This window comes from Neomonachus schauinslandi, chromosome 13 (assembly GCF_002201575.2).
Source record: "Neomonachus schauinslandi chromosome 13, ASM220157v2, whole genome shotgun sequence".
In the NCBI taxonomy this organism is placed as follows: domain Eukaryota; kingdom Metazoa; phylum Chordata; class Mammalia; order Carnivora; family Phocidae; genus Neomonachus; species Neomonachus schauinslandi.
In genome coordinates this window covers 73,198,933-73,226,919 of record NC_058415.1, presented here as the reverse complement: position 1 = coordinate 73,226,919, position 27,987 = coordinate 73,198,933, and the positions used below count along the sequence as shown (strand labels likewise).

The 27,987-nt window shown below is 38.0% G+C and overlaps 1 protein-coding gene across 1 annotated transcript; it reads left to right on the top strand.

Annotated features, from left to right (window-relative positions):
- Window positions 1-3,548: 3,548 nt before the first annotated feature.
- On the top strand, window positions 3,549-27,353 carry LOC110581692 (zinc finger protein OZF-like). Its single transcript, XM_044920424.1, has 4 exons — window positions 3,549-4,707; window positions 22,955-23,290; window positions 23,447-23,566; window positions 27,331-27,353. The coding sequence occupies exons 1-4, from the start codon at window positions 3,549-3,551 to the stop codon at window positions 27,351-27,353; spliced, it is 1,638 nt and encodes a 545-aa protein (XP_044776359.1).
- Window positions 27,354-27,987: the final 634 nt, after the last annotated feature.

Genomic DNA, 27,987 nt, shown 5'->3' with positions numbered 1-27,987 from the left:
TGCATGTTTAATGAGCTTCATTTCAAACTATAAAGGTCAAAAGAATATTGATTTTGAGTACCAAATACACCAGTGGACTTGGATGAAAAGAGAATGGGTGCTGCATCCTGCTCATTCTTTGAGGGTTAAAGACAATGGGCTGTGCCCAAGTTCTTAGTTTTTATAGATTAATTGAAATAGAACATATGTAGTAAAGTGCTCAAATCTTAAATATACAGATTGATGCATCTTTTTCCTATGTTATTTAACCACTGCCCAGATCAAGGTGTAAAACATTTCAGGCACCCTAGCAGGCTCCCTTTGACCCCTTGCCATTTATCTCCTCAGAGATAACAACTTGTGGCTTCTATCACCATAGATTAGTTTTGTCTGTTCTTGAACTTCATGTAAGTGTAATCACTGTAATTGTCTGGCATCTTTCATTTAACATAGTGTCTGTGGAATTCATCCATGTTGTTGCACATGACAATATTTATTCTTACTGTTGCACCATATTCCATTTAACGAGTATAGGGTAATTCATCAACTTATCCATTCTGTTGATAGTTATTTGGCTTATTTCAGACTTGGGTCATTGAATAAAGCTGTTTTGGACTTTCTTTTTTTTAATCTTCTTGTTCTGTGTTTTTGTCTTTGTCTTTTTTTACTTTTTTTTTTTTTTTTACTTTTTCTCTGGACATTCTTATATGCATGTTCTCGTGGAAATAAGTATTTTATTTCTATTGGGAAATTTCTGGGTCATGGAGCACATGTATATTTAGCTTTAGTAGATACTACCAGACAGTTGTCCATAGAGGTTATACCAATTTGTTTCCTACTAGCAATATATGAGAGTTCCATCAACATCTGATAATGTTAGTCTTTTTAATTTTAGCTATTCTGGTGCATATGCGGTGGGCTTGAGTTCTAGGATGGTTGGATGTCCACTAATGGCCAAGTCCTGTATCATTTCCCATAAACAGGATGTCAGTCTCTGAAGTCAGATGTAGTCTCATTGAAGCGAGGAGAACCATGGATGAAGGAGAAAGAAATCTCAAGTTGGGCCTACTCAGGTAAGTGAGAACCTGGCATATGGGAGACAGGGATGTAAGATTAATCCTGATTAATGAGACATTTATCTTTGAAATATTTTTTAGGAAATCATTCTTTAAGGTCATAGATGTCTAGAAATGGCTGAAGACAGTTGGTGTGGGATTGTCAAATACCTAAATAACACTGCTACATATCTAACAACCATGCAATCCATTTTCTTTGCTTAACTTTTAGAGAGAGAGAAGTAACCCCCTTACCTGTACTTTGGATTTTATTTATGCCCATGTCATTTAGGACATTTCTTAGTTAACCTCTCTGGCTAACATCTTCAGCACCCTATTCTTCCAGAATGGGCTTATATTCCTCCCTTTATGCATTTACCCAGTCTTAGATATGCCCTCTATCAAAGTAACTTATTGAATGATATTCATATCCTTTATAATTACCTTGTTTTTCTCACCTTCTTTCAGTGTGATATGTCTTAGAGTTATAATCTTATGCTTTGTGTTTTTAAATTTTTCAGATACTCCAGTAATATAAATATTACTTTGCCTTCTTCTTTTTCTCCTTTCTCTGTGACCATTTTTACTGGATTTTTTATGTTATTTTTATTATGTTGGCTGTTTTCCTGCCTTTTTCAGTGCTGCTTATTAAATTCTCCTTACCCCCTATATATATACAATGGAATATTATGCAGCCATCAAAAGGAATGAGATCTTGCCATTTGCAACGATGTGGATGGAACTGGAGGGTATTATGTTGAGCGAAATAAGTCAAACAGAGAAAGACATGTATCATATGACCTCACTGATATGAGGAACTCTTAATCTCAGGAAACAAACTGAGGGTTGCTGGAGTGGGGGTTGGGGTGGGAGGGCTGGGGTGGCTGGGTGATAGACATTGGGGAGGGTATGTGCTATGGTGAGTGCTGTGAATTGTGCAAGACTGTTGAATCACAGACCTGTACCTCTGAAACAAATAATGCAATATATGTTAAGAAAAAAAAAAAAGAAGAAGGTAGCAGGAGGGGAAGAATGAAGGGGGGGGAAATCGGATGGGGAGACGAACCATGAGAGACAATGGACTCTGAAAAACAAACTGAGGGTTCTAGAGGGGAGGGGGGTGGGAGGATGGGTTAGCCTGGTGGTGGGTACTGAGGAGGGCACATTCTGCACGGAGCACTGGGTGTTATGCACAAACAATGAATCACGGAACACTACATCAAAAATTAATGATGTAATGTATGGTGATTAACATAACAATAAAAAAATTAATAAAAAAAAAGAAATTCTCCTTACCCCCTGCCCACACCTCATAATTTAATCTTTCATTCCCCCCCCCAAGTTTAACCAATTCTTTTTCAGCACTCCATTTTTTGTTTATTTGTTTTTTTCTTTTTTAAATAAGTTCTGATTCATGGTGGTTTTCCATGACCTGAAATGCTTGTTTGAGTATATTTAATTCTGTTTAGAGTTCAGACAAAATTTTATTTTGCTTTATGGCTAGTTTTCTTTTTGGTTTTGGTTTGACAAGGGACAATTTCCTCTGTTGATATCTGCACAAATTCATTTCCTGATTTTCTGTAGTAGTTCTCTATGGACCATATATTTCTTTGTTCATTTTTATTACATTCCAGTATTTTCATAAGATTTTTAAATATTACGGAGTCCTTCTCTGTTAATATAGCAGGGCCTTTCCCTCCTTCCTTTCTTTTGGATTGAAGAGGAGTTTCGGCTTTTCTGGTTTTGTGGTTCTCTTTGTCTTCCAGGACCCTGAATTTCCCTTGTTTTCTTTCCCCATTAACACCACCCAATTATGAGCAGGTATTTCTTCCTTCCTTTTTTGCCTTTTTTTCCTCTCTCTGAAACTGCCTATTCTTCAAACTCAGAGTTTCCCCCTTTTAATAGAGCCTGTCCCATCCCATGCTTTTTGTGTCATCTGACTCTTTAAGATGAATGTACTTGGAAAGCCCTACCCTGTAGTTGTGCATCTACCTGGTTACTTATAAAATATTTATGAATATTGTTATATTTAGTGTGGATTTAATCTTTCTGCTGGTCACTTCAACTCACCTTCAGTCTCCTTTGCTAGCATCCTTCCTCTGTCTTTCCTGAAATGATTTTTTGATCTGCTTCTGCTCTTCACAGAGCCTTGTGGTGGATTGGCGCTGGTGCCTTGTGGAACTTTGACACTGAGTTCATCAACTCTTCTATTTCCATTGCTCCCTTACTCACTTCTTTTTCTTTTAGGTCTGTTTCTTCTTCTGTCTTTGAGTTTTAAGGTCATATTCTTACATTTCAAAACTGATTGCACTCATTATCAGATTTCTATCTGTTTCTATTAAAATGAAGAGCTTTATTTGTTTTTTATTTTTGTGTTTTGTTTCATATTCTTCAGAGCCCAAGAGTGAAGTAACATCATTTACACTTGGGCTTTTTTCAGACTTTTGTATTAGACCCAAGATGAAAGAATTAACACCATGGAAGAGCATTTCTGAACAAGTGATACTTCATAACATGACTGTATACTCAACTTTTGAAGACTGGAGACTTGAAGATGAGATAAATCACCAGGAAAACCAAGACAAGCTTTTGAATCAAGTTGCATTCATTAACAATAAGCCACTAACTGAGGAGATAGATCATGAATGTAACAATGTACTGGGGAAAGGGATTCATCTAAACAGAACATCTAATGAACACATCGGAGCCTTCATGCAGAAGTCACACCTCTTTGTACAACCAAAAATTCTAACCAGTGAGAAATCATATAAATGTATTCAGTGTGGGAAGGCCTTCAGTGGAAAGTCAGGACTCATTGCACATCAGAGAATTCATACTGGGGAGAAACCATACAAATGTAATGAATGTGAAAAAGCCTTTATTCAGAAGTCACAACTCACTGTACATCAGAGAATTCATACAGGAGAGAAACCCTATAAATGTGGTGAGTGTGGGAAAGCATTCATCCAGAAGTCAAACCTCATTATTCATCAGAGGATTCACACAGGGGAAAAACCCTATGAATGCAATGAATGTGGGAAAGCTTTCATCAAGAAGTCAACACTTAGTATTCATCAAAGAGCTCATACTGGGGAGAAACCATATGAATGCAGTGACTGTGGAAAAGCCTTCATCTGGCAGTCACAGCTCGTTGTACATCAGAGAATTCATACTGGGGAGAAACCCCATGGATGTAAAGAGTGTGGAAAAGCCTTCAACAGGAAGTCAGAACTAAGCGTACATCACAGAATTCACACTGGAGAGAAACCCTTTGAGTGTAGTGAATGTAAAAAAGCCTTCATTAAAAAGTCAGATCTCATTGTACATCAGAGAACTCACACTGGGGACAAAAGGTATCAGTGCTGTGATTGTGGGAAAGCCTTTATCCGGAGCTCACAGTTCATTGAACATCAGAGAATTCATACTGGGGAGAAACCCTATGAATGCAGTGAATGCAGAAAAGCTTTTATCCAGAAATCACAACTCACTGTTCATCAAAGAATCCATACTGGGATGAAGCCGTATGAATGCACTGAGTGTGGAAAAGCCTTTAGTAAGAAGTCACACCTCACTGTACATCATAGAATACACACTGGAGAAAAACCCTATGAATGTAGTATTTGTAGAAAAGCTTTCAGCAAGAAATCTACTCTCACTGTTCATCAGAGAATTCATACGAAACAGAAACCCTTTTAATGGAATGAGAAAACTTAAATGATTGAAATTTCATCACACATCATAGAATTCACAAAGTCTAAAAACTCTATGAATATACTAAACATGGGAAGCCTTCAACAATAGCTCCCAAACTATTAAGCACCAGAAAATCCATACTGAGAAGCAAGTTTGAAAAATCATGTATCCAGAAAATTATATTGGACATCTTGGTTCAGCCTAATAGTAAAAGTTTTTTAAGTATGTAGAAAAATCTCAACCATAGGTGATTGGCTTGATCACTTGTGGTGCAAATTTTTTAAACGACTGAGCTACCCAGGCATTCCAAGGTACAAATTTTTTAAATGAGTGAGTACAGTTGATCATTGAACAACATGGATTAGGGTCCCCCTGTGCAGTTGAAAATTCATGTATAACTTTTAACTCTCCAAAAACTTAACTACTAATAGTCTATTATTGACTGGAAGCCTTACTGGTAACATGAACAGTCAATCAACACATATTTTTATGTAATATGTATTGCATACTGTATTCTTACAATTAAATGAGCTAGAGAAAAGATGTTATTAAGAAAGTCATAAGGAAGAAAAAATAGATTTATAGTACTGTACTGTATTAATAAAAAAAATCCATGGACCTGCACAGTTAAAACCTGTGTTGTTCAAGGGTCAACTGCAAATTGATTAATCAGGACAACAAAGTGACTACTGTATGTGATCATTCTACAAGTGATGTAGAAATGGCATTCATAACCCAAATTATCTGTCATTTGGAAGTGAATATGGATCTTTGCACCTGCCTTACTTTCCACACTAAACGACACCATTTTCCCCACATCTTAAAAAACATAAAAGGATAAATTGTAACTAAATAACAAATAGATCTTCCCCCACTCTTTCTTAAGGTATATAGAATTAAGAGAAGATGAAGCCAGTGCATTTATAGAGACATCAAAAGTTAGTGGTAGAGGGGCGCCTGGGTGGCTCAGTCAGTTAAGTGTCTGACTCTCGATTTCAGAACAGGTCATGATCTGAGTCATGGGATCAAGCCTCACATTGGGCTCCGTGCTCAGCAGGGAGTCTGCTTGAGATTCTCTCCATCTCCCTCTGCCCCTCCCCCCTGTGCACTCTCTCTCTCCCTCGCTCTCAAATAAATCTTAAAAAAAAAGTGGTGGACTTTTAAAAATATCACTTGGTGTAAAGCATATAGTTAAGAGAGACATTAAACAACAGGCTAAGCAGGCAGTGATGTGGCTGTAAGCAATGTTGGCATATTCAACACATGATAAAAATAGTTCTACACAAAGAAATTCCTGTTCCTAGTCTTGTTTCAACTCATAGGACTTACGTGAGTACTGGTATGCATAGCTTGGGATCTTTATATCCTTGTGATTATCAGAATTGAATTTTTTTAAGCTTCCTTTATTGGATATTTCTGCCACACACACATTCTGCTAAGCACTTTGACATGTACTTTCTTATTTAATCCTTAGAGCAAATATATGAAACTGAGATTATTACCATTTTATAGATGAGGCAAGTGGAGCCCAGAGAGGTGCCCTGATTCAGCTAAAGCTATGGGCCTGGTAAGTGGAGGGCTGAGATTCAGATCAGCCTCTTAGCCTCCACAGGATTCTGTCCCACTCGAGACAAGCAGGACTGAATGTAATGTCACTTCAGCTCCAGACAGAATTGAATTGAATTTGACTGGACATCATATGGTATTCTGTATCCTGTCCCTACATTATGTTAAATAAATTAACAAGAAAAATGCATTTCAAAGGAGGTATTAAGTTTTAGTGTCTTACATGTAGAAGCTCTTGGAGGTATATTTTGAGATATTGGTTCAGGGATACCTGTTTTGCTGCCCTATACATTTTTTTGTGATCAGTCTGAACATAGAAATTATACTATTATTTTATAATTTGTTTGAAAAAATTGTTTTGTTGAGTTGTCATTTTATCATCACTAATAACTTTTCTTACAAATCCTATTATCCAGGGCATCCTTTCCTTTTCAAGCACAATAACTTAACCTGATGTAAGTTGTAAATATTCATTGTGAAGCAATATTAGGAAAAGAAGGATTGATAGCAAAAAACCTTTTTCAGTCTTTCCTTGAAATGAAGGTGAAGCTGATACACCATAGAGCTTGATCCTAAATTTTTTTTTTTAAAGATTTTATTTGACAGAGAGAGACACAGAGAGAGAGGGAACACAAGCAGGGGGAGTGGGAGAGGGAGAAGCAGGCTTCCCACGGAGCAGGGAGCCTGATGCGGGGCTCGATCCCAGGACCCTGGGATCATGACCTGAGCTGAAGGCAGACGCTTAACAACTGAGCCACCCAGGCGCCCCTTGATCCTAAATTTTTAATCAAACATTTTTTCTTAGATTTTAAATTAAAAATGTTTTAAAATTGAAAACGGTCAACAGCAGCCATGATTTTCACTGTAAATCTTAACTTTCAAATAATTTATTTTTTTAAGATTTTATTTAGAGAGTGAGTGTGAGCCGGGGGAGGGGCAGAGGGCGAGGGAAAGAGAATCTCGAGCAGACTCTGTGCTGAGTGTGGAGCCCAATGTGGGGTTTGATCTCATGACCCTGAGATCATGACCCAAGCCAAAATCAAAAAGGGACACTTAACCGACTTAGCTACCCAGGCACCCCACAAATAATAATTTTAAACTAAATAGTGAATTGCAGTCATGTAATTCTTTTATTAGTCATTTTTTAAGTCACTTTTGAAGATAAATATTTGGCTGTTATGTAAATGTAGGACATTCATTTTCTAAACACGTCAGAAACTAAACTATTAATGTGTATCTTGCCTTCATTGTTGTCATCTTGGAAACTGTATGATAATACCGCTTGTGCAGCCAATAATTTGTGGAATTCCTGTCTATTAGAACTTCTTTCGGATCTAGTTTGCCTGTCAGGCCTCATATGAAACTAAGTAATATTTTCAGAGAGCCTTCCATAATTAGAATTCATTGTTTTTCTCGCCCTTATCCTTCCTATCATCCCATTAATTCTGTGCATGACTTCGGGAAGAAGAAGGCTTTGCCCCGTCTATAGTCATTTCAAGTCTCAGGTGCTTAGGAGATTCAATATCTCTATTTTCAATGTTTTGCCTTCTATTTAATGGTTTCTTATACATAGCTAGTATTGCCATTAACATAAGATAAGTAGGAAATTTTAGTGTTTGTTTTTTTTTTAAGGATGTTACTTATTTTGAGAGAGAGCATGAGTAGGGGGAGGAGTGGGGGGAGGGGCAGAGGGCGAGGGAAAGAGAATCTCGAGCAGACTCTGCACTGAGTGTGGAGCCCGACGCGGGCCTTGATCCCATGACCCTGAGATCATGACCTGAGCCGAAATCCAGAGTCGATGTTCAACTGAGTGAGCCACCAGGCACCCCCCAGGTTTTTTTTTTTTAACTTGCCTCCTAATATGTTGTTATCTGAGCCTATTTACTTGTATACTCTTTAAAAGGATACTTAATATTACTGCCTTTCTACTTCAGTAGTATTACTAATAGATATTTCTTGGGTACTATGAATTAATTAGGTACTAGTCTCCTTAAACAACTGGAATTTAAGAGATTACACAAGATACCATGACTCATATCTAAGGACTCTGAAACATTATGCTATATATAAACATATTTTGGAGTTTTCAGGCAGAGTTAAAAGTTGAAACAAGTGGAACTACCCTAGTAATTCTGAAAATGTGGTTTTAAATGGTTTGGAAATTAAATAATTAAAATGTTAACATGCTTGCTACTGAGATGTTAATGTTTACTTAAAGTTTTATATGCTGCTGGTCACACAAATGCTTAGGTATTATGTTTATTTCAACTTCAAGTTATCACAGTTACACACTTCACAGTTTAATCTACCCTATTTTGGACATTCTTAGAGTATAACAAAACAAAATGGCATTATGTAAATGTGAGTGGGTAGGATGGGAAAGAGGCACACCATGGAATTTTTTCTGAAAAGGTGGAGAAAACTGAATTTCCATTTGTTAGCCTAGGTAGAGATGAGTCACAAGAGAAATTAGAAAATGTTTAGATAATATTGAATGAAAATACAATATGTCAGGATTGAGGAGATAGATTATGAATGGAACAATGTGCCGGGAAAAAGAATTCATCTGAACAGAACATCTAATGAACACATCAGAGCCTTCATGCAGAAGTCACACCTCTTTGTACAACCGAAATTCTAACCAGTAAGAAATCATATAAATATATTCAGTGTGGGAGAGCCTTCAGTGGAAAGTCAGGACTCATTGTGTTTGTGGGTATTGGGGATGTCACTAGACCAGAGCTTAGAATAAAATTTATAATTTTAAATGATTAGAAAAGAAGGAATGTGTAAAATCAATTATTTAAGTTTCCATCTTATGAAGGTAGAAAGATATGAGCAAATGATACCCCAAAATAAGTAGGAAGATATAAGTAATAAATGGAAGAGCACAAATCAATGAACTAGAACAGGGATCAGACTATAGGCCAAACCTGGCTAGTGGCCTGTTCCCATACAGGCCTTAAACTAAGATTCATTTTTACATTTTTAACGAGTTATAAAACACACAAACCAAACAAAAAGAAAAGAAAAAAAGAATAAAACAGAGACTACACAACAGAAACCATAGGTGGATCACAAAACCTAAAATACCCACTATCTGGCCCTTTACAGAAAATGTTCGCCAATTCCTAAACCAGAGCATATGCAAACAAAAATCAATGAGAACAAAAGGTGATTCATTGAAATAATCAATATAATTGGTAAATCTTTGGATAGACTGATCAAGAGAAATAGAAGACAAAAATTACTAGTAGGAATAAAGGAGGTGGCACCACTATTTTAGAGTCAAAAAGATGATAAAGAGTTATTAATGACTTTCACTTCGAAAATATGACAACTTAGGTAAAATGGAAGATCTCCTTGAAATAGCATAAGTTACCAAAACTGAGTAAAGAAGAATTAGAATGCACAAATAGCTCTATACTGATTAAAGATACTGAATTTGTAATTTAAAATCTTCCCTGAAAGAAAATTACGGGTCTAGAGGCTTCACTGGGGCATTCTATCAATATTTAAGGAAGAAATAATACTAATTCTACAAAAACTTTAGAAAGTAGAGGAGGATTAACATTTTCCAACTCATCATATTGGATCAGTATTACCCTGAAACCAAAACCAGATGAAGACATTATAAGTAAAGAAAATTATAAGCTGATATCCCTGATAACTGTAGATGTGAAAATTGCTTTAAAATTAATATTTTTGAGGGGCACCTGGGTGGCTCATTCGATTAAGCATCTGACTCTCAGCTCAGGTCTTGATCTCAGAGTCATGGGTTCAGGCCCCAGGTTGTGAGTTCATGCCCAGCATGGAGCCTAGCTTAAGAAAATATTTTGAATCCACCAGTACATAAAAAGTGAACTATGTCCTGACCAATTGGAGTGTATTCCAAGAATGCAATATTTTATTTAAATATCTGATTATCCATCCATGTAGTTCACCAAATTTTTTTTTTTGATGAGGGGAAAAACATCATTCCCATAGATGTAGAAAAAGCATTTGACAAAATTCAACGTCCATTTGTGATGAAAACTCTCAACAAATGAACAACAGATGGTAACTTCTCTACTTCAACCAGTTTCATGGTTACTTCTTTCTACATAAGATTAGAAACCAATCAAAAATATCTGTCCTCATTTTTTTTTAAGATTTTATTTGTTTATTTGACAGAGACACAGCGAGAGAGGGAACACAAGCGGGGGAGTGGGAGTGGGAGAAGCAGGCTTCCCTCAGAGCAGGGAGCCCGATGCAGGGCTTGATCCCAGGAGCCTGGGATCATGACCTGAGCCAAAGGCAGATGCTTAACAACGGAGCCACTCAGGCGCCCCGTCCTCATTTTTTAAAAAGATATTTATTTATTCCAGAGAGAGAGAATGGGGTGGGGGGGGGGAGGAGCAGAGGGAGAGGGACAAACACTCCACACTGAATGTGGAGTCCAACTCAGGGCTCAATCCCAGGACACCAAGAACATGACCTGAGCTGAAACCAAGAGTCAGATGCTTAACTGACTGAGCCACCCAGGCACCCCCTCATTTTTATTCAACAATGTAATAGAAGTTCTGGCCAATGTAATAAGCAAAGGAAAAAAAAATAAGAAAGCATACAAATTAGGAAGGATGAAGTAAAACTTTCTTTATTCATAACAACCTGATCTTATACATTTAAAAGCCTAAGGAATCTACAAAGGTTAATTTTTTTTTTTTTTTTTTAAGATTTAAGCTTTTATTTATTTATTTGAGAAAGAGAGACACAGCGAGAGAGGGAACACAAGCAGGGGGAGTGGGAGAGGGAGAAGCAGGCTTCCCGCAGAGCAGGGAGCCCGACGCAGGGCTCGATCCCAGGAGCCTGGGATCATGACCTGAGCCGAAGGCAGACGCTTAACAACTGAGCCACTCAGGCGCCCCCAACTGATTTTTTTTAAATCAACATTTTGTTTGAAAATAATTTTAGATTTACAAAAGTTACAAAGATGGTAGAGAGAGTTCCCACATGCCCGCCACCTGGTTTCTTCTGATGTTCACATTATCATTGTACATTTGTGAAAACTAGAAAACTAACATTTACATTAATATTAATCATATCCCAGGCTTTATTTGAATTCCACTATCCTTTTTCTGTTCCAGAATTCAACGCAGGGATTTCATGTAGGATTTAGTCATGTCTCCTTTGTCTCCTCTGGCCTGCAACTATTGACAGGTTAGCTAAATTACTTCATAGTATTGCCTCCTTGGCATCCATTTTGTGTGGCTAAGTGGCCTTGAACTGACATTGGCCCCTCCCTCATGTGCATGCCTCCCTCAGATAACAGCCTGCTGAGTCACAAGTAGGTAGTCTTTGTGGTAAGCAGTCTCTCCTGGGATTGTGCATCCTTCCCTTATGGGCCCCTTAGATAAGACCCCTGCAAAACTTACCAAAACCTCATTCTTCTTAGTTTGAATTGACCAATCTGGCCTTAGCCCAAGGATCCCAAAGCACTAGACCCTCAAGCCCTAGAAAAGCCATATGCTCCAACTCTTGTTGCTCACTCTTTGCCTGTCCCCTGCCTTAACCTTCCCATGTGCGTCCTTGAGTGCCATGTACCTCCTCCAGGACCTGTGAGTCAGTGTAAGTATTGTCCTAAGTGTAAGGACAGCATGATATTGACCAAACATAAAACTAGATCACTTTCCCTTGCAGTCTTTGTTGAACTTTGCCTTGACATCGGACACCCCAGGACCATACTTAACAAATGTTAACAAAAACCACACAACTGACCTTCTTACTCTTTCCTGTTTTTCATGATCTTGTACTTTTTGAGGAGTACCTTTCAGGTTTTTTGTAAAATGGCCCTCAGTTAAAAAAAAAAAAATGTAGCCATTCTAGGAGATGTGTAGTAGTATTACTTTGTGGTTTTAATTTGCATTTCCCTAAAATCTAATGATGCTGAGCATCTTTATGTATGCTTATTGGCAATTTGTTTATCTATGTTCGTGATTTTCCAAATCTTGTACTCATTTTAAAAAATCAAATCATTAGTCTTTTTATTATGGAGTGATAATAATTCCTTTTGTGTTCTAGATACAAGTTTTATCAGATATATTTTGCAAATGTTTTCTCCCTATCTAGTTTCTCTTTTCAATTTCTAAGCAGTCTCTTCAGAGGAGGAAAGCTTTTAATTTTGAGAAGTCCAGTTTATCAATCTTTCCTTTTATGGTTTGTGCTTTTTGTGTTCAAGAAATCTTTGCCTAAATTAAAGTCACAAAGATTTTTTCCCTTTGTTTTCTTCTAGAGATTTTTGTAGTTTTAGCTCCTACATCTATGTTTAAGAGCCCTATTCAGTTAATTTTAATATATTTGTGAATTAAAGTTGAGGTACATATTTTTTGCATAGGGATATGTAATTGATTAGCACCATTTTCCAAAAAAAGATTATCCTTTTCTGTTGAATTACCATAATACCTCTGTCAGAAATCAAGTATATATATTTTTGTACTTTCTCTTTTTTTCACTGATATTTACATCTGTTCTTACCACATTGTATTTATTCTTTAGTTTTCTGTTGTGTTGAAATAAACTTTATTCTTTTTTCAGGATCGTTATGCATATTCTAGGCCCTTTGCATTTTTACATCATTTTAGAATCAGCTTGTCAATTTCTACAAAGAAACCTGAAGAGATTTGATTTAGATTTAATTGAACCTATAAATCAATTTAGAGATAACCATCTCAGCAATTTGAATCTTCCTTTCCATAAGCATGATATATCCCCTCTATTTATTTGGTCTTTAATTTCTCTGTGTAATGTTTTGTAGTATTCAACATGCAAGCCTTACCCATACTGTGCTAAATTTTCTTTAAGAATTTCATATGTTTAGGATATATTGTAAAAAACATAAAAATAAATAAATCCAGTAAGTGAATTTAGCAAGGTTACAGAATAGAAGTAATACAGTAATTATATTTTATATACTAACAATGAGAATTCTGGGGCGCCTGGATGGCTCAGTTGGTTAAGCGCCTGCCTTCAGCTCAGGTAAAAATCCTGGGGTCCTCTGTGGAGCCCCACCTCTGGCTCCCTGTACAGCGGGGAGTCTGCTTCTCCCTCTGCCCCTCCCTCTGCTCATGCCCGCGCTCTCTCTCTCTCAAATAAATAAAATCTTGGGAAAAAAAAGAGAATTTTGAGTTGAAAGGGAAATAAAATACCATCACAAAGGGTCTAGAATATGCTAACAATCCTGAAAAAAGAAGCCCCAAGCCCCAACGAAGAATGGGGCTGATGGTGAGACTTATTTTTAGAATACTGTGTGTATACCACAGTGTTAACGGTGATTATCTCTTTGTTAAGGAATTCCATCTAGTTTGGGGTTGGTTTTTTTTCCCCCACCCTTTTTAGCTTGTTGAATAAAAGGTTATATTCCAGCTGAATCATCTATTAATATAATGAATAGGCATTCCTTTTATGTAAAGGTTAACGAAAAATCTGCATCCCTTCGGATTCATATTTGCCTATTGCGAAAGAAAAAGCTTTTCTTCGTCCCTTTTTTCTTTTTATTTGAATAAGGAAAGAAAAGCTACGCCGCTTGCACGCAGCCACGAGAGGAAAAGGCAACTCCGGAGCCCCTCGGAGACGCGGCTCGCGGGCGCCCGTCCTTTGCAGAGCATGCTGGGAAATGTAGTTCTAGGTGGCCGCGTGCGCAAGCGCACTTCCTGGCTTGCGGGGTAGGGGGGGTTCTGGATAGCCGGAGGGTGTTCCTTTCTCCTTGGAGCTGGTGAGATTGTTCTTTCACTGACGCCGGCACCCGGGTGGTAGCTGGGAGGGACCTCCGCTCAGGAATTCTCACGACCCCAGGGGATGGGGCGGGGTGGCGAGGGGCTTGGATAGCGCGTCGTCCCGGCTCAGGGGTGGGGGCGGAAGAAAGGCGGAGAATTGGAGGTCCGGGTTCGGGTCCGAGTTCAGCGCGAAGCGGTCATCTGGACTCCGCATCGGGTTTAAGCGGGTCTAGGGCTGTGTCTGGGTTAGGGGGAGGCAGAGCTCTGGCTGGGCATTCCAGACTTAAGGGTTGGGGTTTGGGCTGTCACTGGTGAGTTGGGAGTTGGGGGGTAGGTCAGGAGCACGGAGCGTAGGGCTGCGCGGGGCCTTTGGCTGTGCTGGGATCAGATAGTCAAAGGGGTAAGGACCACTGCTCCAAACCTTGTTTGGGAATTAGAGGAAAACTGATCTAGGAGCTTAGTAGCACCCCACCCCCGAATGTAGGATGTAGGTCTTCTGACATCCACTTCTTTGCCCTTTCCTCTGAAGACAGTTTCTCCAGAGGTTTTTTGTTTTGTTGTTTTGTAGGCAAATTTCTGAAGCCTCTTCTGTAAGGAGCTGTGGAATTGCTTTCCTACTTTCTGTGGGCTCTGAAGAGCAGTGATTGTTGTGAGTCACATCCAGGTAGTCAGACAGGGTTCCCATAAAGACAATCCTGACTTCTCAGGGCCCCTGTCTTTTTCAGCTCTGCCTTCTCAGGTCTCTATTTGAGTAGATAAGATGGCATTAAGAAGGAAGACCTGACTACATTGTCTTTGGTGAGCAAAACTTTTCAAGGCCAATTTGTACATTAAGCTGGTTTTAATTTCTAAAGTTCCCACCCAAAGTTTGAAAAATCTCATGTAGTTAAATATCCTTTGAAATTTTCTTAAATTGCTCATAAGTTATATGTACACATTACATGTATACAATTATGCAGTAATATATGTAGAAATGTACACAAACATGTTCTTTAAACATTGAACTAACTCCTGGCATAGCAAGAGGCTCACTTATGAGAAGCATGTGAGAATTGAGACTGAGGAAACAGCAGAATTTTCCATCTCACACTTCACTCCAGGTGGCATACTTTCTTGGGCCTGTTTGGCAACTTTGTACACATAAAACATACAAGTAAGTTTGTGACAACTCGGTTTTACTTTTTCTTTCCTGAAATACCATCTCTGTGCCCAGAGGGAGGGAAGATTTTTCTTTCTTTCATTCATTGAATAAATGTTAATTGAGGGCCTGCTTTTTTGCCAGGTAGTGTTTGAGGCACTGGGGATACAGCAGTGAACAAAGCAAAGTCCCTGTGTACATAGAACTGATGGTCTAGGGTGGGCACACAGACAATAAACAAGTAAATATAAGTGTGTCAGAGAGTGACTTGCGGAGGAAACTACACTAGAGTACTAGGCTTAGGGAGAACCTAGGACAGCTGTTACTTCATGAGTGTGACATTGAGTAGAGACCTGAAGAAAATGAGAGGGTGAGCCTTGCACATAGGTGAGGTTGGGGTGGGGAGTTCCCAGGCAGAGGGAACAGCAAATGCAAAGGCCCAGAGGTTCAAATATGCTGAGCCTTTATGCAGGCCATTGTGGACAGAAGAGTGAGTAACAGCATAGTAGATGTTGAGATGAGAGAGGTAAGAGGGGTCCAGATCACACAGGGCTGTGTAGGAGTTTCGCATTTACTCAGAGGGAGAAGAGAAGCCATAGGAAGGTGGCTGTAGTAATTATTGTTTAATCAGCTCTATTGAGGTATAATTTACATGCAATTTACCGATTTTTGTAGGAGGATTTTGAGGAGAGAAGTGACATGATTTGACTTATATGTTAAAGGAACCATTCTGGATGCTCTGTTGAGAACAGACTGTATGGAAGCAAGAACAGACATAGGACATTTAGTTAGGAACTAAGGCAGTGATCCAGGTGAAAGATGACTTCCCTGTTTTCTTTACTCTCCCACTCCTGCCAACTATCTGATACATTACTGACATCAGACCTCCAGCTCCTTCCCCATGTTCACCCTCAGCTGATGATCCTGCTTCCTGTTTCACTGAGAGAAGAGAACAGCCAAAAAAGAACTTCCAAAGCCTCTCACTCTCACATCCACCAACCTTCCTGGAAGTATTCCCGTGTAATCTGTCCTCCTGTTACTATAGAGTAAAGGTCTGTGCTCTAATTTATGGTCAACCCCTCTACTTGTGCATTAGATCCCACTTCCTCTCATGTACCCAGGCCAGTGTCTGGGATAATCATTGGGCAAAATTCCTGATAGTTCTGTCGTTCACATATATATATTTTTAAATGGATATATCGAGAACAGTAATTTCTCCAGAAAAATTCAAATATAGGTTTAAAAAATTATAAATGATATACTATCCACCAACACTAATATGCACTGGAAGAAATCTCTACAGTTACTTCAGGCTTCTATCATTCTTGAGTTACAAGGTACTTCAGTTCGAAGAGCTCAACTATGCCCTCTTGGAACAGAACTAAATGTATCGGATTTCCTTCTCTTCCAAGTGTGTCTCATTTTCAGTTTAGTTTATTTTAAACATAGAAAAGAAGACATCTTAGCCAATTCTCAAAGCTTTGCTGTCTATATTTTCAGCTTGGGCTTAGACCGTTGAAATGCATATTGATTTCAGATTTATACCGATCCCATTGTCCTTCGTGAGTGGAGATTTGCTTTATAGGCATTCAAGTTGCCTATGGCAACCGGGAGGCTGTCCATTTAAAATGTTTACAGCTGTCCACCTGTTTGATTAAAAATAGATACATTGGTATGGTCATCATTATTTAAACACTTAATTTATAATGTATTCGTGTCTTTAGAAAGACTCTGGAAAACTTGAATAGCCCATTGCTACAGACTTCTAAACCACTGATTTTAATAATTTGTATCTCTGGATTTGACTGATAATTCAAAATATTCTTTTGGTCATTCTTGTCATTTTCTTTTCATAAGTCATGCTTGGACTATTTTTAAAGGGAGAGAAGTAATACTGAACTTGAGAATGGAGAGAGGCTGTAGTCCTCGTGCTGCCAGTGGCTGGCTGCGTGCCCTTAGGCTTGATTGTGTCTTGGGCAAACGAGGGAATTAGTCATCTTGTTTCCTGAGCCTCTTTGTAGCTCAAATGCCTGACATCATGACATCGTTTGTGAGGTTCTGGAAGGAAAAGCCTCTAGCATCTGGTCCTTGTGTTCATCTTCTTGTCTCTACTTCTCTAACAATATCAGAGTCAGCCCTGAAAAAAAAACCCCAAAGAATTCAGTTAGATGATCTGAGGAACGTGGCAAAGATTAGGACAGTCACACACATCTTTGCCTGGCTGATTGTGGGGATGGTTCTGAGTTGAGAGAATAGTTGTAACCACAGGGAGTTTTAATGACAGTCAGGTCACCAGTATACTAGGAAGTAAGAAAGACAGGGTCAGTGATGACATTTTTAGGGGGGTTATCATGGTACCCAAATCCAGAAACCTCACAGATTCAGCAACAACAGCAGAGGTATGGTTTAGAATTCTGAGATGCAGGCTTCCAGAAACTAAGCTGATAAGGAATAAATATCAGTTTGTAGAATTTAATCAAGTACTCACTGAAACATCTAAAAGGCACCCTACCAGGGGCCCCTGGGTGGCTCAGTCATTAAGCCTCTGCCTTCGGCTCAGGTCATGATCCCTGGGTCCTGGGATCGAGCCCCGCATCGGGCTCCCTGCTCCTCGGGAGGCCTGCTTCTCCCTCTCCCACTCCACCTGCTTGTGTTCCCTCTCTCGCTGTGTCTCTCTCTGTCAAATAAATAAAATCTTTAAAAATAAAATAAAATGCACCCTACCAAGTACATGGGGTTTAAAAAAAAAAATCGGTGATTATAGTCCTTGCTCAGAATAGGAAAGCTGACCACAGGAAACAGTAACTCTAAACTTCCTTTGCAGTTAGAAGACGTTCCATAAATGCTGGAAAATGTAATTAGTAATAGTTTAGCTGTAGGTAGGTCTGCATGGAAGAAGGGGGACAGATTAGATGATATTTTAGGATCCTAATCCTGTTCAATTCTGAATTTTTTACGGTAGCATCATAATGCAGTCTGTACACTTTGATTGACTGTAGAGACATAGGGAAAAATAGTGTCTTAAGTCACACTTCTTTAAGGGAGCAGGTTTAACTGGCAGGATACTATTGTACAAGGGCCACTGGATTGGGAATCGAGAGAAATCTCACTCATTCAAGAAATATTTATTGGATGTGTAATGTATGACAGTTTCTGTTTGTGGTGCTAAAGACAGAAGAGTAAATTAGACAGTGTCACTGTCCTCAAGAAGATTATACTCTAGGAAGGAAGACAGAACATTGAAAGTAGAACACTGAAGTATAATAAATGTAATAATAGAGGAAGTATAATATGCCACAGGTTAATTTTTGCCGGTAACATAATAATTATTATTAAAATATATGATTTAAACAAAGACAAATTATTGTCATTAACCTGGTATAATTGTAATGAGACTTTAATACATATAAATAAGTGCCCTTTTCAAAAAAGATCTCCCCGAAAGGCTGTTGCAGTTTAAATACCAACTTAGTGGCATATGAGAGCACCCATTTCCCCACATACTTAGGCAATACTGGATATTATCTGTATTTTAACATTTTTGCCAATCTGATGTTTGAAAAATGAGATCTCATTTTAATTTGTGTTTCCATGATTAAAAGTGAGGTTGAAAATCTTTTCATTTGTTTGGGCATTTGTGTTTCTTCTGTAAATTTTCCTGTTTGTTTCCTTTGCTCACCTTTGTATTGCATTATATTTTTTCCTAATTGACTTGTAGAAATTCTATATAATACAGCCAATAATCCTTTTGTTTTATTAAGTTGCAAATATTTACTCCCAGTATGACTTTTCTCTTTTAGTTTCATTGATAGCCTAGTAGGTTTGTGTGGTCAGATCTGAGTCTTTAACTGTATAACCTCCAGGTTTTACATTTTTTTTTTTAAAGATTTTATTTATTATAATTTTTTCAATATTTTTTATTAATCTTTTTATAAAATGAAAAGAAACTCCTATGATCGATTAAGGAAGGTGGTTATGGCTGGGTGGTTTGTGGGGGGTTGTTTTTTCTTTTCGTTTTTTTTTTTTTTAACCTTAAGCTTTAAGTTGAAACATTCTTGGATGTTTGGGGGGAAAACATCCTCTTAAAATGGGTCCTTGTGCTTGCCTTCTGGGGAGGCGGTCCTGAGCAGGTGAATCATATGGCATTTATGCATATGTTATATGCGGACTGCACCCACCTCTTCTCCCCCCCCCTCCCCCAACCTTTGCCTCTTGGGTTGTTGTGCTTCTTTCCCCTTACTTTGCTACATTTCTATAGTTAAGTTGGTTTTACTTGAATGATTCATGTTTAGGGGGAAAAAAATGAAAACATCCTTAAAATTTGTTTCAACTCCTCCTGCAAATAAATAAATGAAGAAGGCAAAAAAAAAAAAAAAAGAAAAAGATTTTATTTATTTATTTGACAGATAGATAGAGAGCACAAGTAGGCAGAGAGGCAGGCAGAGGGAGAGGGAGAAGCAGGCTCCCTGCTGAGCATGGAGCCCGATGCAGGGCTTGATCCCAGGAGTCCAGGATCATGACCTGAGCCGAAGGCAGCCGCTTAACCGACTGAGCCACCCAGGCGCCCCCAGGTTTTACATTTTTAAGGGACTTTTCCACTGCAAGATTATAAAAATATTCTTCTGTTTTCTGGTTATTTTATAGTTTTATTTTTAATGTTTCACTCTAATTCACCAATAATTTAAGGCAATGATATTAAGTTTATTTTTTTCCTCTAAATGGATAGGCCACTTGTCCCAAGATCATTTATTGAATCTCCATCTTTCCCCCAATATTTGAAATGCCACATTTATCATGCATTAAATCCCTAAAAAGAATGGGTCTATTTCCAGGCTCATTATTCTGTTTTATTATTTTTTTCTGTCTGTCCTTTTGTGTCAGTACTACCCTGTTTTAATGAACCTACTGTATGTTTTGATATGTGGTATGGACACATCCCCCTTTGGCCTCATTTTGTTCTTCTTTTTCAAAAATACATACTCTCTAAGTAAAATTGGGAGCCATATTAGTTTCACAGGGCTGCTATAGCAAAGTCCCACAAACTGGGTGGCTTCAAACAATGGAAGTGTATCGTCCCATAGTTCTGGAGGCTGGAAGTCCAAAATCCAGGTGTCGTCAGCAGGGCCGTGCTGTGGCTGAAAGCTGCAGGGGAATCCTTCCTCGCTTCTGGCAATCTGCCATCAGTCTTTGGCATTTCTTGCTTACAGCCGCATAACTATAATTCCTCTTTCATTGTCACGTGGTGTCCTCCCTGTGTATGTGTCTTCACATGACTCCTAAGCGGCTGACCCTACTCTAGTATGACCTCATCTATGTATATCTGCACTGACTCTTCCCAAGTAAGATCACATTCTGAGGTACTGGGGGCTAGGACTTCAGCATATTTGGGGGGGAGGGGGTACCTTCAACTCTTAAGAGCGAGCTGGCATCTTCAAGATGTTGAGTTTCTTCCCGAAGAGACTCCAGAAACATGCGTTCTCAGTTGATTCTCTTTAACTGCTGAGAAGTGAGTGAGCAGAGTGTTGCTATTTCGAAGTTACCATGCCTGTTTCTTACACTACTTTTTTTTTTTTTTTAAAGATTTTATTTATTTATTTGAGACAGAATGAGAGAGAGAGAGCACATGAGAGGGGGGAGGGTCAGAGGCAGAAGCAGGCTCCCTGCCGAGCAGGGAGCCGATGCGGGACTCGATCCAGGGACTCCAGGATCATGACGTGAGCCGAAGGCAGTCGCTTAACCAACTGAGCCACCCAGGCGCCCATACACTACTTTTAAGATTTTTTTTTTTTTTTTTTTGTCCCTGAGTTTCAGAAGTTTGACTGTGATATCCTTGGATGTGCTTTTCTTTGTATTTAGTGTGCTTATGGCTTGGGACTTCTTGAATCTGTGAGTCCTCAATTGGGAAAATCTTCCATCCTTATTCCTTCACATATTGCAATGTTCTCATTCTCTCCTCTTGTTTTGCTTCTTTGTACTCTCAACAGATATATAGTGGTGCCAAATAATGTACTTTTAACCACTTTTTTTGCTTAGAACCGTGAATCATCTTTGGACAACTTGCTAGCCCTCCATTTTGTTATTTTCAGTTCTTAGCTTTACACTTTATGTCATAAATGGTTGCATAAGTGATCCTTTAGTGAGTAGGTATTTGATGTGTTAGGAACCAGTGGCATAGGAGGATGTGCCAATGAACTTTACCTTGTAGTAATGAAAAGAACCAGATCATTATCAGACACTGTAAGGGATGTGATGACAATTGTAGGAACCTTGTCTCCTTAGATAAGTAAGGCTTTGTAATTACTACAGATTATAGTGACTTTCCCCACAAATGTCAAAGTATGTTTTATAAATAAGTGCTTATCTGAGACTGGACTTTGAGTTTTGGGACCAGAGATTTTTTACTTTATTTGTGCACTGAGTTACGATATTTCTTTTAGTACTAAACAGGTGATACATCTTTTCTTCAAAACACTGTAAATGGGGCGCCTGGGTGGCTCAGTTGGTTAAGCGACTGCCTTCGGCTCAGGTCATGATCCTGGAGTCGTGGGATCAAGTCCCGCATCGGGCTACCTGCTCGGCAGGGAGTCTGCTTCTCCCTCTCCCGCTCCCCCCTCTTGTGCTCTTTCTCTCTCTCACTCTCTCTCTCAAATAAATAAATAAAATCTTTAAAAAAAAAAAAAAAAAAAAAAACACTGTAAATGGATAGATTTATTTTGCCACCTTAGCTTCAACATTCCTAACAGGCATCTTCATCTAAAACATTTCATAGTTATCATGTTACTACTATGACAGAAAACTTTAGTTTTCCTATCTCCTATTATATGGCATTGAATTTCTGTGTTTGTCAGAGTTTTTATTAACCAGTCACATTTCACTTTTCCTTTCTTATTTTTTTACCTCTGCTTTCCAAAGACATTCATTTGAATTAGTGTCATTGACTTTTTGTCATGTCATGTACTTTTCTGTGTCTTTATTTTTTTATTACGCTATGCATTTTGTCTCAATGCTTCCATTTCTTTTACTCTACCTAGCTGTATTAATCCTTCCCTTCTTTAAACTTCCATATTAATCAGGACCTATATGTATAATCTTTTGTTTCATCATAGCACTGGTTCATTTTTATTTTTATTATATTTTTTTCTGTTATTGATGAGCGAGTTTTATTTTTTCCTTTTATATTCCAGAGGGAAGAGATATTGTCTTCTCCTTAATCCTGGATACTATATCCAAAGTCAGAACATCAACTTCAAAGCAGAAAGCTTCTGAAAAAGAATAGTGTCATGGCATGATGTTAGACATTTTTTTCTAAATGATGGTTCCTAAAACTTTGCATTAGAAGAATTGGAATTTGATAACCAACTTGAGAAACACTAGTAAAACCGAATTACAAGGACACTCAATTAAAGAGGAAAATCATTAATATGATAATTTTGAGGAAATATTTAACCTGAGCTCAACTCTTTTTAAACAGCAGAGAGTTTCTAAAGACAATTATGACATAATTATGACATAAATGATAGAAGCTTAAAGCATAGTTCTGTGTCAGTTGATTTTTTTAAAAGGCAGCTCATAAATGGAAAATAATTTATTAGATATAAGCAAGGATGCATTTTTATCTCAAACTGTACTTATTCTGGAAACAATTTGAATGTAAAGCTATAGTTCAGTACTAATGGAATCTAAGAAAATTTATATGAGAGAGAAGCATGAATGTAAACTATGTGGTAAATCCTTCAGCCAGAACGCTAATCTTATTCAGCATCAAAGAATACACACTGGAGAGAAACCTTATGAATGCAATGAATGTGGAAAAGCTTTTAGTCAGAGCACTAATCTTATTCAGCATCAAAGAGTCCATACTGGGGAGAAACCTTATGAGTGTAATGAATGTGAAAAAACCTTTAGTCATAGGTCATCCCTTAGAAATCATGAGAGAATTCATACTGGAGAAAAACCCTATCCTTGTGATGAATGTGGGAAGGCTTTCAGCCATATTGCAGCCCTTATTCAACATCACAGAATTCATACTGGAAAGAAACCATATGCGTGTATTGAATGTGGGAAAACCTTCAGCCGGAGCACACATCTTATTGAACATCAGGGAATTCATTCTGGGGAGAAATCCTACTAGCGTAAGGAATGTCGGAAAGTTTTTTGCCATAGCACATCACTAATCTGACATCAGAGAACTCACACCAGAGAAAAGCCCTATAAATGTAATGAATGTGGAAAAGCCTTCAGTCATACCCCAGCCTTCATTCAACATCAGAGAATTCATACTGGAGAGAAACCTTATGTTTGTAAGGAATGTGGAAAAACCTTCAGCCGAAGCACACACCTTACTGAACATCTAAAAATTCATTCTGGTGAGAAACCCTATCGATGTAATCTATGTCAAAAACAATTTTGCTATAGAACATCACTAATTTGACATCAGAGAACTCATACAGGAGAGAAACCCTACCAGTGTGATGAATGTGGGAAATCTTTCAGCTTAAGCTCAGCCCTTACTAAACATAAGCAAACACGCACAGGGGAGAAACATCAATGTAATAAATGTAGTGACGTTTTCTGTCGTAGTGCGTCTTTAATTCGACATCAGAGAACTCATTTTAGAAATGAAATCCTATCAGAGTAATGAATATGGGGAAGCCTGCAGCCATAGGTCATCACTTAACCTGAACACTCAGTGGTAAGAAACTCTAGGATTGTTAATGCAAGAAAAACTTTAGGCAAAATGCTCATTTTGTTTGTACTGAGAAAAAGCATTGTTTTTACAATTAATCCTGAAAATGTAATATCATTTAGATAAAAACTTATAATGGAATTATCCCCAAACTGGTTTGTTTTTAAAAACATATTTAGAAAATTATTTTTAGAAATAATTTATTACAAATATATATATTTGCTTATAATAAAAGGTTTTTCAGGTACACAAAAGTTTTAGTGGGATGATGAAAATTGTTTATCTTTTATCCTTTTAGTAATTCTCATGTTATTCTTCACTGTTAAAAAAACACCTTTATAGTGGGCTTGAGTTTTTTTAATTAACAAGTTTGTCTAATAGCCATATAAGAGAATATTTTCCTCCACAGAGAAATATGCATTATTTTCCAGTATTCATGGAATATTTTTTAATGGATTATCTATAGTTTTTTTGCCAAAGTACATCATATATATAGTCCATTAAAAAATATACCATGAATACTGGAAAAAAAATATATATGGCCCATTAAAATATATATACATATATTTCTATATATGTGTGTATATATATAGTCCATTAAAAATATGACTTCAAAGAAAATCTCAACAAATTCTCCCCAAGGGAAATACTCAAGCCCTTCCCATTTTTTTAAAACCACAATAGGATAAAAGTAGACATGAACAAGTTAAAATAACACCACAAAATTATTTAGAAATTACAGAATAATTTTGTGAGTAACTTTTGTGTTAAAGGATAAATCCAAACAAAAAAGACAGTTATTAGAAAATAGTAAAATTAGGGCATAAATTAAGTATTACATTATAAAAAAGAAATAGAATAATGATATAAACCAAAGAAAATAAAAGGAATGCATTAATAAATATAAAAGTACACATTAATGAAATAGGTACAAAAAATATGTTTGATAAGCCAATAGACAAACTCTAGCAAGTAGGACAATGGGAAAAAAGGAAAAAACAACATCTATAAGAAAAGGAATGTAAATATAAATAAAAAGGGAAGTTAAATTTTCTAATTCAATGACTAACAAGTCAAATCTAGCAGGTTTTTTTTTTTTTTTTAAGATTTTATTTATTTCTTTGACAGAGAGAGACAGCAGAAGAGGGAACACAAGCTGGGGGAGTGGGAGAGGGAGAAGCAGGCTTCCCGCCGAGCAGGGAGCCCGATGCGGGGCTCGATCCCAGGACCCCGGGATCATGACCTGAGCCGAAGGGAGTGCTTAATGACTGAGCCACCCAGGCGTCCCATATCTAGCAGTTTTGTAAAATCAATACTGAGATTTATCATAGGACTTCCAAACTAGTTCAAAAGTAGAAATGTACATTAATAAAGAGAATATACTTAACAGATGATATAAAAATACCTGGCAAAGTTCTGCAGGCATTGGTATTTTTAAAATTAGGGATAGAAGGAAACTTACTTAAGTTGATAAAGGATATTTATCAGAAACCTATGTGAACATTGTGAATAGCCAGAAGCATTCTTACCAGAAAGAGGAATGAGAAATGATGTTTAATGTCAATACTATTAGCATTGTTCTGAAGGTCCCAGATAATTTAATAAGAGAAAAAAAAAAACCCAGCTAGTAATACTTGAAAGAACTGGCGTCGTTTGAGATGGTATGTTTGGTGACTAGAAAATCTAACTAGTAGAACTAGTAAGGTGGAGATATATAATCTATCAACAATGTGTAAGTAAAAAGCTATCTTAAGTAGAAAAATAGAAAATGTGGTGGGGAAAAGTGACAGTCACAATATTGACAAAAAAATCTAAAAATACCAGGAATAAGAAAAAAATCCAAGAGATGTTTATAGGATAAACCTTTCCAGAAGAACATAGAATAGTGTAATAAATGAAGAAACATATTTGGAAAAGTAGTATAAAGATGTCGATTTGTTTCAAATTTTATGTTTGATTTGTAAACTTAAATCAATGGAATTTTTAAAAAGAACAGTTTTATTGAGGTATAATTCTCACACTGAAAATTTCATTCTTTTATTTATTTATTTATTTTTTAAAGATTTTATTTATTTATTTGAGAGAGAGAATGAGAGACAGCACGAGAGGGAAGCGGGTCAGAGGGAGAAGCAGACCCCCGGCTGAGCAGGGAGCCCGATGCGGGACTCGATCCCGGGACTCCAGGATCATGACCTGAGCCGAAGGCAGTCGCTTAACCGACTGAGCCACCCAGGCGCCCCAAATTTCATTCTTTTAAAGTACAATTTAGTGGTTGTTAGTATATTCAGAGTTGTGTTACCATCACCACTACCTAATTTCAGAATATTTTCGTCACCCCAAAAAGAAACCCCCATACCCATTAGCAGTAATTCCCTTCTCCCTCCAGCCTCTGGTCACCACTCATCTACTATCTTTTTGTGGATTTGTCTACTCTAGCCTTTTCATATCAGTGAAATAACAGAATATGTGGCCTTTGTGGCTGGCTTCTTTCACTTAGCATTAATATTTTCAAGGTCCATCCATGTTGTAACAAGTATCAGTACTTCAAAGCAGGGGCTTTGTCTCCGCCTAGCGGCCGCCAGCCTCAACCACAACCTCCCAGGGCCATGCCTTCTTGAAACTGTCGATTCGCCCGCTGAAAAAAGATTTTGCCTCTCGTTTTAACATGGAACCCCAGGGCCGGGGAGATTTCTGCTGGCTTAGCAGTGGATAGGGAGTCAGAATTTAGACTGTAGGGCGTGTCAGTTAGGATGGGAGAAAACAAATTAATTAAATTCCCATCTCAAAAAGCCACTAAAATCATCAAGGTAAATAAAACAAAGAAAGGACAGAATAAAAATAAAAGTAGATATTAGTGATGTGTAACATAGGCAATAGAACTAATATAAGTCAGAATCCTCATTCTTTGGAAAAATGGGGAAAAAATTAGACAACCACTAGTTAAGTGGGGAGGGAGAAGAAAACAAGACACTAGTGAAAAGTGTCAAAGGGATTGGACCTCAGGAGCAGGGCTGGCTACCTAATTTCTGGGGCCCAGTGCAAAATGAAAAGCCGGAATCCTTGTTCAAAAAAACCCAGGAAAAATGTGCCCCAAAAGGTCCAATAATAGAAGAGCTTTTCCCTTTTTGTGGTCTTCATTGTCATTTATTAGCATAAATTTTCCTTTCCATCTTCCTATTGTGCAATGTCGGCTTTAAGTGCAATAAACTGCATTCAACGCATATGTAGAATCACCAAAATTAAGCTGCTTTTGTAATTCATACATGCACATGCATTTCATTCTTCCAGAACAGTAGAAAAATGCCACACAAAACTAACTCACTTTTTATATCATTTCTTGACATGTGCACATTCCACCAACACTGTCTCCCTCCAGCTTCTTGATGAGTGAGTAAGGACCAAGAGGAAAAGGGACTCCATGTTGCGCTACCTTTTCTTTCCTGTCTTTGTCATAATTTTCAGCATCAGTAAATGCAAGGATCTAACTAGTGAAAAAGGTTAAGATGCAGTTCCTTGGTATTGTTTGTATTTCTTACAACACCACTGCCTTCTTGCTGAGATGGAAGCGAGTTTCTAGTTTGAACAGAAAGCTTGGCCTCTTTTTGGCCGTCAGCACATGTACTTACTCAGCTGTACATAAAACACACTTCACCTTTCTTGAGTCTGAGTTCCTTCCTACACACTGTGGGTCCACTGCAATCCTCTGTTCATGGGACCTGGGGAACGTCATAGGCAAATGAATAACGAGGAATGGCAGACATACTTATTGTGTGACTATCCTCTGTCCATGCACCTGTTCCATTGTCCCCTTGGGTTGCACTCCCGAGGAATGAGCCCTGCTCAGAAGCACGTGCCCCATACATTTGATTCGTCTGTTGGTTTACAGGTCAATCCCTGCTGCCTGAGTGCTGAGCAGAGCATGGATCAACTACCCACTGAGCCAGGTGCACCATGGGGCTGTGGGCTGTGTGCCGGCTCCCCGGAGGGTGAGTCTCCAGCCCGTCCAGGGCTACTTGCACGAAGAACATGAATAGCAGGCTGGACGCGCAGGCGTCCTGACAGGTGGCTGCGCTGATGGCTTTACCTTATTTGGTCCCTCTTAATATAACTTATACTGGA

Excerpts from the sequence above, each read along its gene's own strand:
- LOC110581692 (XM_044920424.1), top strand. The coding sequence starts at position 3,549 with ATGACTGTATACTCAACTTTTGAAGACTGGAGACTTGAAGATGAGATA. Across the intron at positions 4,708-22,954 it reads CACTGTTCATCAGAGAATTC|ACACTGGAGAGAAACCTTAT; the intron begins ATACGAAACAGA and ends ATCAAAGAATAC. Across the intron at positions 23,291-23,446 it reads TATTGAACATCAGGGAATTC|ATCAGAGAATTCATACTGGA; the intron begins ATTCTGGGGAGA and ends CCTTCATTCAAC.